Source organism: Ranitomeya imitator, chromosome 5 (assembly GCF_032444005.1).
Source record: "Ranitomeya imitator isolate aRanImi1 chromosome 5, aRanImi1.pri, whole genome shotgun sequence".
NCBI lineage: Eukaryota > Metazoa > Chordata > Amphibia > Anura > Dendrobatidae > Ranitomeya > Ranitomeya imitator.
In genome coordinates this window covers 83,383,709-83,399,636 of record NC_091286.1, presented here as the reverse complement: position 1 = coordinate 83,399,636, position 15,928 = coordinate 83,383,709, and the positions used below count along the sequence as shown (strand labels likewise).

The following is a 15,928-nucleotide window of genomic DNA, read 5'->3' as shown; positions in this document are numbered from 1 at the left end:
TTCATACCTGTATGAGTCTTCAGAGCTCGTATGTCTGCGTCTGTTCTCTTTGTCTCTTCAGCTGAACTGAAAGTAAAGTTACTATCCAGAATACTGTCTCCTGCTAGGACCTTAGAAAAACACCACCCTTCATTAGCATAAGATAAGAGCCTAGAGTACACAAGCTATTTTGTTCAGCATTACACAGTAATACAAGCAGGTAAAACACAAGGAAAATGTGAAAAGTTGACATGTAAATTGAACTACATCTATATGAACATCAGGGTAAATAAGACAGAGTGAAAAAATTATGCACAAAACTTTATAGCAACATTTAGTGACAAAAGGACCTCAAAATATAGTAGGGAGTCAAAATGACTCCCTTCAGTAGTTCTTGGTAAATTTTGAAAAAAACGCGCAAATTTTTTACCAAAATTATTTATTCTCACAAAATCTTTTTTCACATCATATTTGAGGAAAAGTCACCGAGTTTCAAGCCGGAATTCTGAAAAATGTAGTCACAGAAGAGAAATAAAAAACGAAAGGAGTCAAAATGACTCCATCAGTAGTTCTAGTGTTAAAGATGTTATGGTGGGGTTTCCCACGCCTGTTGGTTTGAGCAAATCTATGTCTCTGGCCATTCAGATTGATCGGCGCCTGCGTGAACGCAAAGTGGTGCACCATATGGCAGTGTCCTCTAAGCAAAGTCCTGAGCCCATGCAATGTGATAGGATTTTGACTAGAGCGGAACAGAGGGGATACAGACGTCAGAATGGGCTGTGTTTTTACTGTGGTGATTCTGTTCATACTATTTCTGATTGCCCTAAGCGTATTAAGAGGGTCGCTAGATCTGTTACCATTAGTACTGTGCAGCCTAAAGGTACCGTCACACTAAACGATATCGCTAGCGATCCGTGACGTTGCAGCGTCCTCGCTAGCGATATCGTTCAGTTTGACACACAGCAGCGATCAGAATCCTGCTGTGATGTCGTTGGTCGCTGCAGAAAGTCCAGCACTTTATTTCGTCGCTGGACTTCCTGCTGACATAGCTGAATCGGTGTGTATGACGCCGATTCAGCGATGTCTTCGCTGGTAACCAGGGTAAACATCGGGTTACTAAGCGCAGGGCCGCGCTTAGTAACCCGATGTTTACCCTGGTTACCATCCTAAAAGTAAAAAAACAAACGCTTCATACTTACCTTCCGCTGTCTGTCCTCCGGCGCTGTGCTTTCCTGCACTCACTGTGAGCACAGTGGCCGGAAAGCAGAGCGGTGACGTCACCGCTCTGCTTTCCGGCCGCTGTGCTCACAGCCAGTACAGAGAAGCACAGCGTCGGAGGACAGACAGCGGAAGGTAAGTATGAAGCGTTTGTTTTTTTTACCTTTAGGATGGTAACCAGGGTAAACATCGGGTTACTAAGCGCGGCACTGCGCTTAGTAACCCGATGTTTACCCTGGTTACCGGCATCGTTGGTCGCTGGAGAGCTGTGTGTGTGACAGCTCTCCAGCGACCAAACAGCGACGCTGCAGCGATCCGGATCGTTGTCGGTATTGCTGCAGCGTCGCTTAGTGTGACGGTACCTTAAGTTTCTCCTGTCTGTGACCCTGATTTGCTCATTGTCATCTTTTTCTGTCATGGCATTTGTGGATTCAGGCGCTGCTCTGAACTTAATGGACTTAGAATTCGCTAGGCGCTGTGGTTTTTCTTTGCAGCCTTTGCAGAGTCCCATACCCTTGAGGGGTATTGATGCTACACCATTGGCCAAGAATAAACCTCAGTACTGGACGCAGATGACTATGTACACGGCTCCTGCACATCAGGAAGATTGCCGTTTTCTGGTGTTGCATAATTTACATGATGTTGTTGTACTGGGTTTTCCATGGTTACAAGTACACAATCCAGTGCTGGATTGGAAATCAATGTCTGTGACTAGTTGGGGTTGTCAAGGGGTACATAGTGACGTTCCTTTGATGTCAAATTCCTCTTCCCCCTCTTCTGATGTTCCTGAATTTTTGTTAGATTTCCAGGATGTATTCGATGAGCCCAAGTCCGGTTACCTTCCACCACACAGGGACTGTGATTGTGCTATTGACTTGATTCCTGGCTGTAAGTTCCCTAAGGGCCGACTTTTCAACCTGTCTGTGCCAGAGCATGCCGCCATGCGGAGCTATGTTAAGGAGTCTTTAGAGAAGGGGCATATTCGGCCGTCTTCGTCACCATTGGGAGCGGGATTCTTTTTTGTTGCCAAGAAGGATGGCTCCTTAAGACCCTGTATTGATTATCGCCTTCTTAATAAGATCACGGTCAAATTCCAATATCCTTTACCTTTGCTCTCTGATTTGTTTGCTAGGATTAAGGGGGCTAGTTGGTTTACCAAGATTGACCTTCGAGGGGCATATAATCTTGTTCGTATTAAACAGGGTGACGAATGGAAGACTGCATTTAATACGCCCGAAGGTCATTTTGAATACCTTGTGATGCCATTTGGACTCTCTAATGCTCCATCTGTGTTCCAGTCTTTCATGCATGATATTTTCCGCAATTATCTTGACAAATTCCTGATTGTGTATTTGGATGATATTTTGATTTTTTCCGATGATTGGGAGTCTCATGTGAAGCAGGTCAGGATGGTATTCCAGATCCTTCGTGATAATGCTCTATTTGTGAAGGGGTCTAAGTGCCTATTTGGAGTTCAGAAGGTCTCTTTTTTGGGGTTTGTTTTTTCTCCTTCGTCTATAGAAATGGATCCTGTTAAGGTCCAAGCCATTTATGACTGGATTCAACCCACATCTGTGAAGAGCCTTCAGAAATTTTTGGGCTTTGCTAATTTTTATCGCCATTTCATTGCCAACTTCTCTAGTGTGGTTAAACCCCTGACCGATTTGACGAAGAAAGGCGCTGATGTGACTAATTGGTCCTCTGAGGCTGTTGAGGCCTTTCAGGAGCTTAAACGCCGATTTACTTCTGCCCCTGTGTTGCGTCAACCGGATGTTTCTCTTCCTTTTCAGGTTGAGGTTGACGCTTCTGAGATTGGGGCAGGGGCCGTTTTGTCACAGAGGAATTCTGATGGTTCCTTGATGAAGCCATGTGCCTTCTTTTCCCGAAAGTTTTCGCCTGCGGAACGCAATTATGATGTCGGCAATCGGGAGTTGTTGGCTATGAAGTGGGCATTTGAGGAGTGGCGACATTGGCTTGAGGGAGCCAAGCACCGCATTGTGGTCTTGACCGATCATAAGAATTTGATTTACCTTGAGTCGGCCAAGCGGCTGAACCCTAGACAGGCTCGGTGGTCCCTGTTTTTCTCCCGTTTTGATTTTGTGGTCTCATATCTTCCAGGATCTAAGAATGTTAAGGCAGATGCCCTCTCTAGGAGTTTTATGCCGGATTCTCCTGGAGTCCTTGAGCCGGTTGGCATTCTTAAGGAAGGGGTGATTCTTTCTGCCATCTCCCCTGATTTGCGGCGGGTGCTTCAGGAATTTCAGGCTGATAGGCCTGACCGCTGTCATGTGGGGAAGCTGTTTGTTCCTGATAGATGGACGAGTAAGGTGATTTCTGAGGTCCATTGTTCAGTGTTGGCTGGTCATCCTGGGATTTTTGGTACCAGAGATTTGGTTGCTAGGTCCTTTTGGTGGCCTTCCTTGTCACGTGATGTCCGTGCTTTTGTGCAGTCCTGTGGGACTTGCGCCCGAGCCAAGCCTTGCTGTTCCTGCGCTAGTGGGTTGCTTTTGCCTTTGCCCGTCCCGGAGAGGCCTTGGACGCATATTTCCATGGATTTTATTTCGGATCTTCCTGTGTCCCAGAGGATGTCTGTTATCTGGGTGGTTTGTGACCGGTTCTCTAAAATGGTCAATTTGGTAGCTTTGCCTAAATTGCCTTCCTCCTCTGATTTGGTTCCATTGTTTTTTCAGCATGTGGTTCGTTTGCATGGCATTCCGGAGAATATTGTGTCTGACAGAGGTTCCCAGTTTGTTTCCAGGTTTTGGCGGGCCTTTTGTGCTAGGATGGGTATTGATTTGTCTTTTTCTTCGGCGTTCCATCCTCAGACCAATGGCCAAACTGAGCGAACTAATCAGACCTTGGAAACCTATTTGAGATGCTTTGTGTCGGCTGATCAGGATGATTGGGTGACTTTCTTGCCGTTGGCCGAGTTTGCCCTTAATAATCGGGCCAGTTCGGCTACTTTGGCTTCGCCTTTCTTTTGTAATTTTGGTTTCCTTCCTCGTTTTTCTTCAGGGCAGGTTGAGCCTTCTGATAGTCCTGGTGTTGATTCTGTGATGGACAGGTTACAGCGGATTTGGGCTCATGTGGTAGACAATTTGATGTTGTCCCATGAAAAGGCTCAGCGTTTTGCTAACCGCCGTCGGTGTGTTGGTCCTCGGCTTCGTGTGGGGGATTTGGTTTGGTGGTCCTCTCGTCATGTTCCTATGAAGGTTTTTTCCCCTAAGTTCAAGCATCGGTTTATTGGTCCTTATGAGATTTCTGAGATTATCAATCCTGTGTCTTTTCGTTTGGCCCTTCCAGCCTCTTTTGCCATCCAATATGTTTTCCATAGATCTTTGTTGCGGAGATATGTGGTGCCCGTTGTTCCATCTGTTGATCCTCCTGCCCCAGTGTTGGTTGAGGAGGAGTTGGAATATGTGGTTGAGAAAATTTTGGATTCTCGTTTTTCGAGGCGGAAGCTTCAGTATCTTGTCAAGTGGAAGGGTTATGGCCAGGAGGATAATTCTTGGGTTGTTGCCTCCGATGTTCATGCCGCCGATTTGGTTCGTGCTTTTCATTTGGCTCATCCTGATCGGCCTGGGGGCTCTGGTGAGGGTTCGGTGACCCCTCCTTAAGGGGGGGTACTGTTGTGAATTCCGCTCTTGGGCTCCCTCCGGTGGTTGTAAGTAGCATTTTTGTGAGTTCTGCTCTTTGGCTCCGTCCTGTGGTTTTGAGTAGTATGGCTGCTTCTTGGATTTAGCTTCAGCAGCTGTTTTCACTGATCGCCTTTCTGGCTCGGCTATATTAGTCTGGCCTTATCCCTCATTCAATGCCAGTTGTCAATTGTTCCTGCCTGGAGTCATTGCTCTTAGGACTTTCCTGACACTCTGACCAGTTCATCAAAGCTAAGTCCTTGCTTGTCCTTTTGCGGTTCTCTTGTTGTGGACTTTGTTGTTCAGCACTTTCTTTGTTTTTGCTCATTTGTCCAGCTTTTCAGTATGGATCTATTCAGTTAAGCTGGAAGCTCTGGGCAGCAGAGTTTGCCCTCCACACCTTTAGTCAGGTGTGGAGATTTTTGCATTTCTCTGCGGTGGACCTTTTCTAGTTTTTTTACTGACCGCACAGCGTTCTGTTCTGTACTATTTCTATTTAGCTAGAAGTGGCCTCCTGTGCTAAATCTTGTTTCATACTACGTATGTAATTTCCTTCTCCTCTCACAGTCATTATTTGTGGGGGAGGCTAATCTATCCTTTGGGGATTTTCTCTGAGGCAAGATAGTTTTCCTGCTTCTATCTTTAGGGGTAGTTAGCTCTTACGCTTTGACGAGATGCCTAGGCCGAGTTAGGAGCATTCCACGGCTACTTCTAGTGTTGTGTTGAGCTTAGGGACTGCGGTCAGTATAGTTGCCACCTGCTCAGAGCTAGACGCATGTCGCTCCTTAATCACCAGATCATAACAATCCACCAGACTTCTGCTCAACACAACTGATGGTCCCAACCCCATTTATAAGGCAAGAAATCCCTGACAGGGCACACCTGTGAAGTGAAAACCATTTTCGGTGACTACCTCTTGCTGCTCATCAAGAGAATGCCAAGAGTGTGCAAAGCAGTCATCAAAGCAAAAGGTGGCTACTTTGAAGAACCTAGAATATAAGACATATTTTCAGTTGTTTCACTGAATATAATTCCACATGTGTTAATTCATAGTTTTGATGCCTTCAGTGTGAATTTCCAATTTTCATAGTCATGAAAATACAGAAAAATCTTTAAATGAGAAGGTGTGTCCAAACTTTTGGTCTGTGCTGTACAACAAAATACATGGGGTTTATCATTTTCTCCAAATATAGATAATAACACTATCATATATTTTTAAATCTTTACATTTTGAGTAAATTAAATAAAACATTGACCCCGCCACCTAGTACAGATAGTCCTCTTACCGTATATTAGTGTAATGTACAATTTAGAAATTTATAGAGTGGAAGGAAGAGAATTATAATACAAAAAAGCATGGGTAGTTTATTCATGCAAAAAAATGGCAAATATCTTTGGGAACCACAAAGGATATTATGTAACAGGTTCTTTTTTTTTGCAGGCTCGAGATGCTGGCACTCCCCCATTGTCTTCTACAGTTCTGATCCATGTTACCGTTCAGGATGTTGATGATAACAGTCCTACCTTCCCCAAAATGAATCTATACAAAGTTACAGTAAAAGAGAACGAACCTCCTCATGTGGTAATACCTCTAATGCATACATTATTAATATGATTACAGAACTGTGCAAAAGTTTTAGGCAGATGTGGAAAAAATGCAAAGTAAAAATGCTTTAAATAACAGAAGTGTTAATAATTTTTTTTATCAATTAACAAAATGGAAAATGAAGGAACACAAGTAAAATCTAAATCAAAAGAATGTTTGGTGTGACCACCCTTTGCCTTCAAAACAGCATTAAAGTGTAAATTCTTCAAGGTACACTTGCACACGGTTTTTGAAGTATCTCTGGCAAGTTGTCCTAAACATCTTGGAAAAATAACCAAAGATCTTCTGTGGATGTAGGTTTGCCCAAATCCTTCTGTCAGTTCATGTAGGCCAACTCGATAATGTTAAGATCAGGGCACTATAGATGCCATATCATCACTTCCAGGACTCCTCGTTCTTTATGCTGAAGATAGTTCTAAATAACGTATTTATGTTTGGGTGGGTGGAGTCCTACAGCAGAATACAGTTTGGAGCCAAACAGATATGCTTCCCAGCTGGTATTTCATAATGGCTAAGTATCTGCCTATATTCCTGTGCATTGAGAATACCATTAATCCAGAGTCATAGCTAGGGTTTTGGTTCTGCACTTCTGAGTGGTCCCCTAACCAGGTAACCCTGATTACAACTATGGCGCTGCACTGTAATGGTGGATGTAGAAGAACCTCATCAGATGACAGTGCTATTACCAATAAAAATCTCTATACATAGAACAATAGAACTGATATTACTGCCATATGGTGACCTCATAGTGGTTGACCTCCTTATCCTGCTAATACCTCAATACTGAGCCGCTGCTGCCATGTGTCATTATTATTGCACCTACTGTGTAGCACCGTGTGCCCTCAAGATGGTAAAGCAAATCTCTAAAATATATTAGTGCCCTATGCAAGTGCCCACATTTTGCCCCCTAAAAGTAATAATGCCCTATAATAAAAAGTGCCGCCTTAATTTTTAATAATGATCTGAGTCTGCTCCTTGTACAGCTCCCCTGTACACAGTATAATGCTCTCTTATACACACTATAATGCCCCCACACAGTATACTGACCCCTTAGTAGCCCCCAAACAGTTTGATGAATCCAATACTGTATTATAGGCCCTACACTGTACAAAGAACCCAAATTAGCTCACACACTGTATGATGGCCCCCCTCACTGTAATCTCCACACTGTATGATGGCGCCCTAAATAGCCTCCATATAGTATAATGTACCCCACAGTCATGCATATAATGTACTCCTTATAGGCCTCCTTATAGTATAATGCACTCCCATAGGCCTCCATATAGTATAATGCACTCCTCATAGGCCTTTATATAGTGTAGTACACTCCCCATAGGCCTCCATACAGTATAATACATTCCCCATAGGCCTCCATACAGAATAATACACACCTCATAGGCCTCCATACATTATGATGCATTCCCATAGGCCTCCATATAGTATAATGCAGTTCCCATAGGCCTCAATATAGAATAATGCACTCCCCATAGACCTCCATATAGTAATAATAATAATAATAATAATTTTATTTATATAGCGCCAACATATTCCGCAGTGCTTTACAAATTATAGAGGGGACTTGTACAGACAATAGACATTACAGCATAACAGAAATACAGTTCAAAACAGATACCAGGAGGAGTGAGGGCCCTGCTCGCAAGCTTACAAACTATGGGGAAAAGGGGAGACACGAGAGGTGGATGGTAACAATTGCTTTAGTTATTCGGACCAGCTATAGTGTAAGGCTCAGGTGTTCATGTAAAGCTGCATGAACCAGTTACCTGCCTAAGTATGTAGCAGTACAGACACAGAGGGCTAATACTGCATAAAGTGTATGAGAACATGATGCGAGGAACCTTTTTTTTTTTATTTTTTTTTTTATTATAAATAGACCACACAGGGATCGTTAGGTTAATGCATTGAGGCAGTAGGCCAGTCTGAACAAATGAGTTTTTAGGGCACGCTTAAAACTGTGGGGATTGGGGATTAATCGTATTAACCTAGGTAGTGCATTCCAAAGAATCGGCGCAGCACGTGTAAAGTCTTGGAGACGGGAGTGGGAGGTTCTGATTATTGAGGATGCTAACCTGAGGTCATTAGCGGAGCGGAGGGCACGGGTAGGGTGGTAGACTGATACCAGGGAGGAGATGTAGGGTGGTGCTGAGCCATGGAGTGCTTTGTGGATGAGGGTAGTAGTTTTGTACTGGATTCTGGAGTGGATGGGTAGCCAGTGTAATGACTGGCACAGGGTAGAGGCATCGGTGTAACAGTTGGTGAGGAATATGATCCTGGCTGCAGCATTCAGGACAGATTGGAGCGGGGAGAGTTTTGCAAGAGGGAGACCGATTAGTAGAGAGTTACAATAGTCCAGACGAGAATGAATAAGTGAAACAGTCAGAGTTTTTGCAGAGTCAAAATTAAGAAAAGGGCGAATTCTAGAAATGTTTTTGAGATGCAGGTAAGAAGAGCGAGCCAGTGATCGGATGTAGGGGGTGAATGAAAGGTCAGAATCAAGGATGACCCCAAGGCAGCGGGCATGTTGCTTTGGAGTAATGGTGGAACCGCACACGGAGATGGCAATGTCAGGCAAAGGTAGGTTAGTAGAGGGAGAGAACACGAGGAGTTCAGTTTTTGACAGGTTTAGTTTCAGATAGAGGGAGGACATGATGTTAGAGACAGCGGTAAGACAATCACTGGTGTTTTCTAAAAAGGTCGGTGTGATATCGGGAGCAGAAGTGTATAATTGGGTGTCGTCAGCATAGAGATGGTACTGGAAACCAAATCTACTGATTGTTTGTCCAATAGGGGCAGTATACAACGAGAAGAGTAGGGGGCCTAGGACTGATCCTTGAGGAACCCCAACAGTAAGGGGAAGGTGAGAGGAGGAGGAACCAGCAAAACATACAGTGAAGGATCGGTCAGAGAGATAGGAGGAGAACCAGGAGAGAACGGTGTCCTTGAGGATAATTGAGTCGCCCGCCAAGGCCATGGGGTACCCGGTACCAGGTCAGGTGTTCACAGGGGGATGTCATGGTGGCGACCCGGTCCGTGGCCCTGGGCACCCATGTAAAAGAGAAATTGAATAAAGTTTATACCTGTGGTATTCGGTCAGTGGGTACCAATGCTGCTTTAAGGGGTCGTCTGGGGTGATGTTATGGCAGCTAGATGGTATAACTTCCCACAGGTGAAGTATATCCCCAGGGCTCCCGGTGTGTAGATGGAAGATGGTGAATGGTGCAGTAAAAAATGAGGACACAGGTTTGCAGTCTCTTTACCTGGTTTACTGAAGACTTCAGGCAGCCACAGTCCAGGGTACCACATTACAGGTACAGGCAGGGTCCAGCCAGCTTGGAAGCGAATCCAGAGTTCCCCTTTACCAGGTGGAGATCAAAGCCTTCCTCTAGCGTGGTGGTGTTGTAGTCCCTTACTGCCTATGGCTTCTGATAAGGTCCTCACAGTTCTTCTCTGTCCCCCATTTAGGATAGGATACAAACCCGTATGACAGGTGACTCGAGCCTTTTTACAGGATCTCTATCATGACCGGGGCTCTATGCGTCACTGTGCCTCCTGGGTATTGAGGCGGACAGGTAACTTGCAGTTCAGCTGTCCTGCCGGTCTCTGCTGTAAGTCATAGAGTCCCTTACAACCTCGGTATTCCGGCTACCAGTTATCTGCCCTTCAGAGGGAGGCAGCTCATTCGTAGCTGGTATCACTCTCCTGTGCTTCCCTCTCCTTCATGCTCATTGAATGATGTTCTTTCCTTCTGTATGTCTCTTTCTCCAGGGGCTGTAGTACTTCAGACTACAGGTCCCCTTACGACCTTCTGACACTCTATTTCAGTCTGCACTCGCCTCTGTCTCTCTCTGGCAGGAACTGACTGACTTTCCCTACAAACCACAATATATATAGGGTAGTCACCTAGGAATAGGATCAAAAGCTCCCCCTTGTGGCCTTGAGTGTGAACATGTTGTGTGCATTGTGATTACCTGATAAAGAGAGATCTTTCATCACTTCCAAGCGTAACATCACTCACCCCGTGAGGAAAGCAATGTCACTGTGATGACCAGGACCCTGGGGCGCCACATAATGAACTCCTCATAGGCCTTTTTATAGTATAATGCACTTCCCATAGGCCTCCATATAGTCTAATGTACTCTCTGTAGGCCTTCATACAGTATAATGCAGTCCCTAAAGTCATTCATACAGTATAATGCACTCCTAAAAAGGCCTCTATATAGTATAATGCTCCCCCAAAGGCCTCTATATAGTATAATGCACACCCCATAGACCTCTATACAGTATAATCATCTCCCCATCTTAAAAAAAATAAAAATGCAATATTCACCTCTATTCCTCGCTACCCCGCTGCCCAAGGGCCCCATAGCGTGAGGGTGGCAGTGCAGGATGATCGAGTCTCCCTGTCCTTCCTCTCTGAAGAGACAATTTGAATAATTAATTTCCTAGAGGAGCATTGCAAGGCTTAAAAGTCTCCTCACCTTGGTATGTCATTCTCCACAAGGAGAAACATTACTGTTTGGATCCCGATCACATGCCTCTCACCCAGCCAAACCAAATCTCACACTTTGCGCTGACGAGGGGCAGTACCCGAAAAACAGTTACATTAAACACTCTCAGTAACCTAGTGTTACTGGAACAGCTTATATTACTGATACATATCTACCATCCAGGATCTTACTGCCTGCTTTCCTACAATATGTATGTATGTGTGTGTGTGTGCATGTGTGAGAGAGAGATTAAATACTATGTTCTACCACAAGAATATTCCTATGTGCCATTAATTGCTGTTTCTTTTAGTTGTTAAATGTTTCTGCTGAGGATAGAGACACTGGACCCAACGCTATCGTCTTATATTCCTTTATGGAAGTCTCTAACTTGTTTTACATTGGAGAAGAGTCTGGTAGTATCTCCAACCTAAAACCTTTAGACTTTGAGGAAAGTGCAGAGCACAAGTTGTATATAGTTGCATACAACCGAGGAAACCATCAGCCCCATAGCACAGCCACCGTCATAGGTATGTCTATTCATGTCTTACAATCATATCTTATTTACAAACCAAAAGCTCAGGATGTTCAATATGTTAAAAGGAACATAATTAAAGTAGAATTCATGTTAATTTTTTTTATTCACTAAAATTGTGTTAATACGTGTGCTTTGTACTGTAAATACAACCAGGGCCGGACTGGGACTAAAATTCAGCCCTGGCATTTGAAGTCACATAGGCCCACTTGTCACATGGTGACTGTATAATATCTTTGTACACTTGTAGGTTACAAGAAGTGAGGGGAGTGTAACACGACTATATAACATATAATTACAGCTGTATCCAGCATTACAGCTCAGCCCCCATAGAATGTAATGCAGCCAGTCCCCATAGAATGTAATGCAGCACAGCCCCATAGAATGTAATGTAGCCAGTCCCCATAGAATGTAATGCAGCCAGCCCCATAGAATGTAATGCAGCACAGCCCCATAGAATGTAATGCAGCACAGCCCCCATAGAATGTAATGTAGCCAGTCCCCATAGAATGTAATGCAGCCAGCCCCATAGAATGTAATGCAGCCAGCCCCCATAGAATGTAATGCAGCACAGCTCCCACCAACCCTTCCATGTAGCCGCAAAAAATAGTTGCACAACATTTTTTTTTTGTTTTCTTACTTGTGCTCTTTAAATAATGTGTCCCTCAAAGATCACAAGGAGTCCATGGCCTGATAAAGGAACACATAATGTTCTCTCCATAACTCCTTCATGATGAGCCCTACATCTATCTGCCATCTATCTGCCCCTTCATACATGATCTCTGCTTATGGGAGATGATTACTGCTGATGGGAAATGATTACTGCTGATGGGAGATGATCTCCACTGATGGGAGATGATCTCTGCTGATGGGAGATGATCTCTGCTGATGGGAGATGATCTCTGCTGATGGGAGATGATCTCTGCTGATTGGGGATTTACAGGTTATTGAATTTCACACTTTTCCCTCTTTCTTCCTTTCTACACCTTGGATGTTTAGACACTAATAGACTTGAACTCAGCCCCTGTGAAGACCAGAAATGCTGGTTTAACCATTTGATGTTGAGAAATCATTAATCATTACATTTATTGCTTCCAATTGGTAAACAGTATAATTTTGCAGGATTTTGCATTGAGTTTGGTGGGGTTTCTACATAACATACAGTAACAGCCCTCCAGCAAGAATCAGCCATCAGAACATTCTCCAGCAGATCGGAGGGGTTCAGTCAGGATGTTATAATAAAAAAAAAAAAAACACTGACTCTACTCACCTTTCCTCTTGCCCCGCGCTGCTCCTAGCTCCGGTCTCAGCAGCTGCAGTCTGCCTGCCCGGTCACACAGCAGGTGCGCGATGATATGACGTCATCGCGCACCCGCAGTGTAAGCGGCAGACAGAGCGGGGAATGATGGGAGAGGGAGCGACAGCAGACGCTCTCTCCCCATCATTGCATTCAACTGTACCGGCGTCTATGACGCCGGTACAGTTGAATGCGGGGCCGGGAGTGTGCCGACAGCGGGGGGAGTGTGCCGACAGCAGGGGGAGTGTGCCGACAGCGGCACACTCGAGCGGCCCACTACTGCCATCGGCCCTTCTGGCATTTGCCAGAACTGCCCGATGGCCAGTCTGGCCCTGAATACAACCAAATACTCACCGATCGCCATCTTCACTGGTTTCCAGAGCTCCTCCGGTCCTCTTCTCCCTCACATTACTGCAATTCTGACCAGCCGGACCAAACTGGGTTTATGAGTGAGCTGGAAGTCACTATTAGGCTGGAATCACACTAGTGTATGGCATCTGATGGGATGCGATATGCTAATGACCCTCGACTCCAGCTCTGCTGCAAACGTCAGCCAAGTGTCCGTGCTCTGGGCTCAGATCCCCTCGCGTGAGGTAATTGGAGCACAGGTGTGGAGGAGACGGAGAAAGTAATTTCTCTGTCTAATCCATTGCCTTTCTCTACAAAAACTCACAAGTTCAAAGGATGCAAGAATTGTGAAGGTGATATCAAAGAAGGGGTCCTATGTTACCATGTAACTTGGCCTGTTAGGATGTTTTGGAGTTAAATAGCTTTTTTGTTCAGTGAATGTGACCTCCTAATGCTGCAAATTCCACAAATGAGCATTTTCAGTTCTTTAAAACATATCAAATGTTTAGAAATTCTACTGTGCCTAATAATTTGGAATAGTGCATTTTGAGTTTTTATTAATTTTGAAGATTATACTGTTATCATTGGGTGGTTTCTTCAATTAAATTCTATGCATAATCTAACGGGTGATGACTTTTGTTAGACTGACTGTCATTTGCACCGACCATTTAGGAAAATCTGAGAAAAATGTCATTTACATAATAATTTGGAACACGGTGTATAACATATTTTTTTCTTCTACTAATTAACTTGCTTCAATAGTCCTTAGTAGACTTGAAGCTAGGATCTTTTGATCTCTTGTCCTACACGTCGCAGGGCTTCAGCTGTGAACGCTGGCCACCAGGCAGCGCTCATAGCAAATTGGCAGTGACAACCACAGGGGCCTCCTGCACGGGGGTCTCCTACCAACCCATTGGGAACCCCACAATCATGTGACTTGGGTGCAGATGGGTGGGGTTTGTGATGCGCTTCTGGCACGCTCGTGTTAAATTCTGCTGTCAGAGATTGACAGCGGTATTTATCATGTTAACAGCGGCGGGTGGATTGCAATTCCACCTGCGACTGTTAGGGTCACATGAAAGCTGATCAAATCAGCTATCATGTGCTGGAAATTATGCAGGCTCAGCATCGGACCTATACCTACATGTACATATACGCCATAGGTTGTGAAGGGGTTAGAACCTGATTCATACTTCCCAAACCATAGGCGACATGAATCAGAGCCCGGCTGCTCAATTGCCTCCAGGTATATTTTCCTCTGAGACATTTCAGCATTTCAAAGACATACTTTAATGATGCGGCCAGGGACCATAAGAATAGAAGAGAATAGTCCGTTTCCACCACAGCCGGCTCCACTCAGCGCCGCTGCAGGTAATTTATAGGTGTCTCCCATGTGTGTATATTGTAGACAAATTAATACAGACCCTGATGAGACTTGATCTTAGATCCTTACAACCGCTCTTGTTCGTTTTTTCAGTGTTTGTAGAAGATGTCAATGAGGACGGGCCGATGGTGGAATATCCAGTATACCATATTGTAATATGGGATGGTGAATTTGCAACTGGAAGTATGATTCTTGATATAAATGCGAAAAAAGAAAATAAAAATATGGATGAAGGAATCCACTATTCTATTTCAGGTGCAGGTCATGTTTTTCCCAGTAGAACTTAGTAACACAATTTCCTATTAATCAGTTCCATATTATGGTTTCTTTTTCAATTTTAACAAAAAATATAAAATTCTTTGTTTTAGGTGACAACAGGGAGAACCTTTTTTCAATAGCAAATGCAACTGGTCACATCTTTCTAACAAAGGACCTCCCACTGCACAGCTTCCCCGAGTACTATGTGATCACGGTCACTTGCACTGACAGTGGAAAACCACCTCTATCCACATCCGTTAAGGTACTGCACATTGCCGAGGCTCTGTTCACACATCCCAAACTGATGGGGATTCTGTAAAGGTACCGTCACATTTAGCGACGCTGCAGCAATCTAGACAACGATCCCGATCGCTGCAGCGTCGCTGTGTGGTCACAACTATGCGAAGTCCCCTGGTAACCAGGGTAAACATCGGGTTACTAAGCGCAGGGCCGCGCTTAGTAACCCGATGTTTACCCTGGTTACCAGCGTAAACGTAAAAACAAACAAACACTACATACTTACATTCCAGTGTCTGTCCCCCGGCGCTCTGCTTCTCTGCACTGTGTAAGCGCCGGCCGGAGAGCACAGCGGTGACGTCACCGCTGTGCTCTGCTTTACGGCCGGCCGGCGCTAGTGCAGAGAAGCAGAGCGCCGGAGGACAGACACCGGAATGTAAGTATGCAGTGTTTTTTTTTTTACGTTTACGCTGGTAACCAGGGTAAACATCGGGTTACTAAGCGCGGCCCTGCGCTTAGTAACCCGATGTTTACCCTGGTTACCAGTGAAGACATCGCTGAATCGGCGTCACACACGCCGATTCAGCGATGTCTGCGGGAGATCCAGCGACGAAATAAAGTTCTGGACTTTCTGCTCCGACCAACGATGTCACAGCAGGATCCAGATCGCTGCTGCATGTCAAACACAACAATATCGCTATCCAGGACGCTGCAACATCATGGATCGCTAGCGATATCGTTGTTAAGTTGGCCAGTGTGACGGTACCTTTAGTTAGATGGCCGTAAAAGCGCAGAAAGCATGCAGCTCCGCACTTGTTCTCAAAATGCCGAAAACCTTTACTATATGGGACCCCAACAGGCCTCCTTATAAGTATTTGGATAACCGGCCGTGGTTTCCTTTGAAGTACTATGGATACGACACAGCTGCA

The 15,928-nt window shown here is 44.8% G+C and overlaps 1 protein-coding gene across 2 annotated transcripts in view; it reads left to right on the top strand.

The window, feature by feature from the left end:
- LOC138681406 (protocadherin Fat 4-like) overlaps positions 1–15,928 on the top strand; it is a 286,716-nt gene that overhangs the window by 64,437 nt on the left and 206,351 nt on the right. For both annotated transcript variants that reach the window (XM_069768890.1, XM_069768889.1), the window contains exons 17-20: positions 6,274–6,414; positions 11,254–11,470; positions 14,598–14,759; positions 14,873–15,024. In XM_069768890.1, coding sequence (XP_069624991.1) covers positions 6,274–6,414; positions 11,254–11,470; positions 14,598–14,759; positions 14,873–15,024 — 672 coding nt within the window. The remainder of the gene's footprint in view (positions 1–6,273; positions 6,415–11,253; positions 11,471–14,597; positions 14,760–14,872; positions 15,025–15,928) is intronic.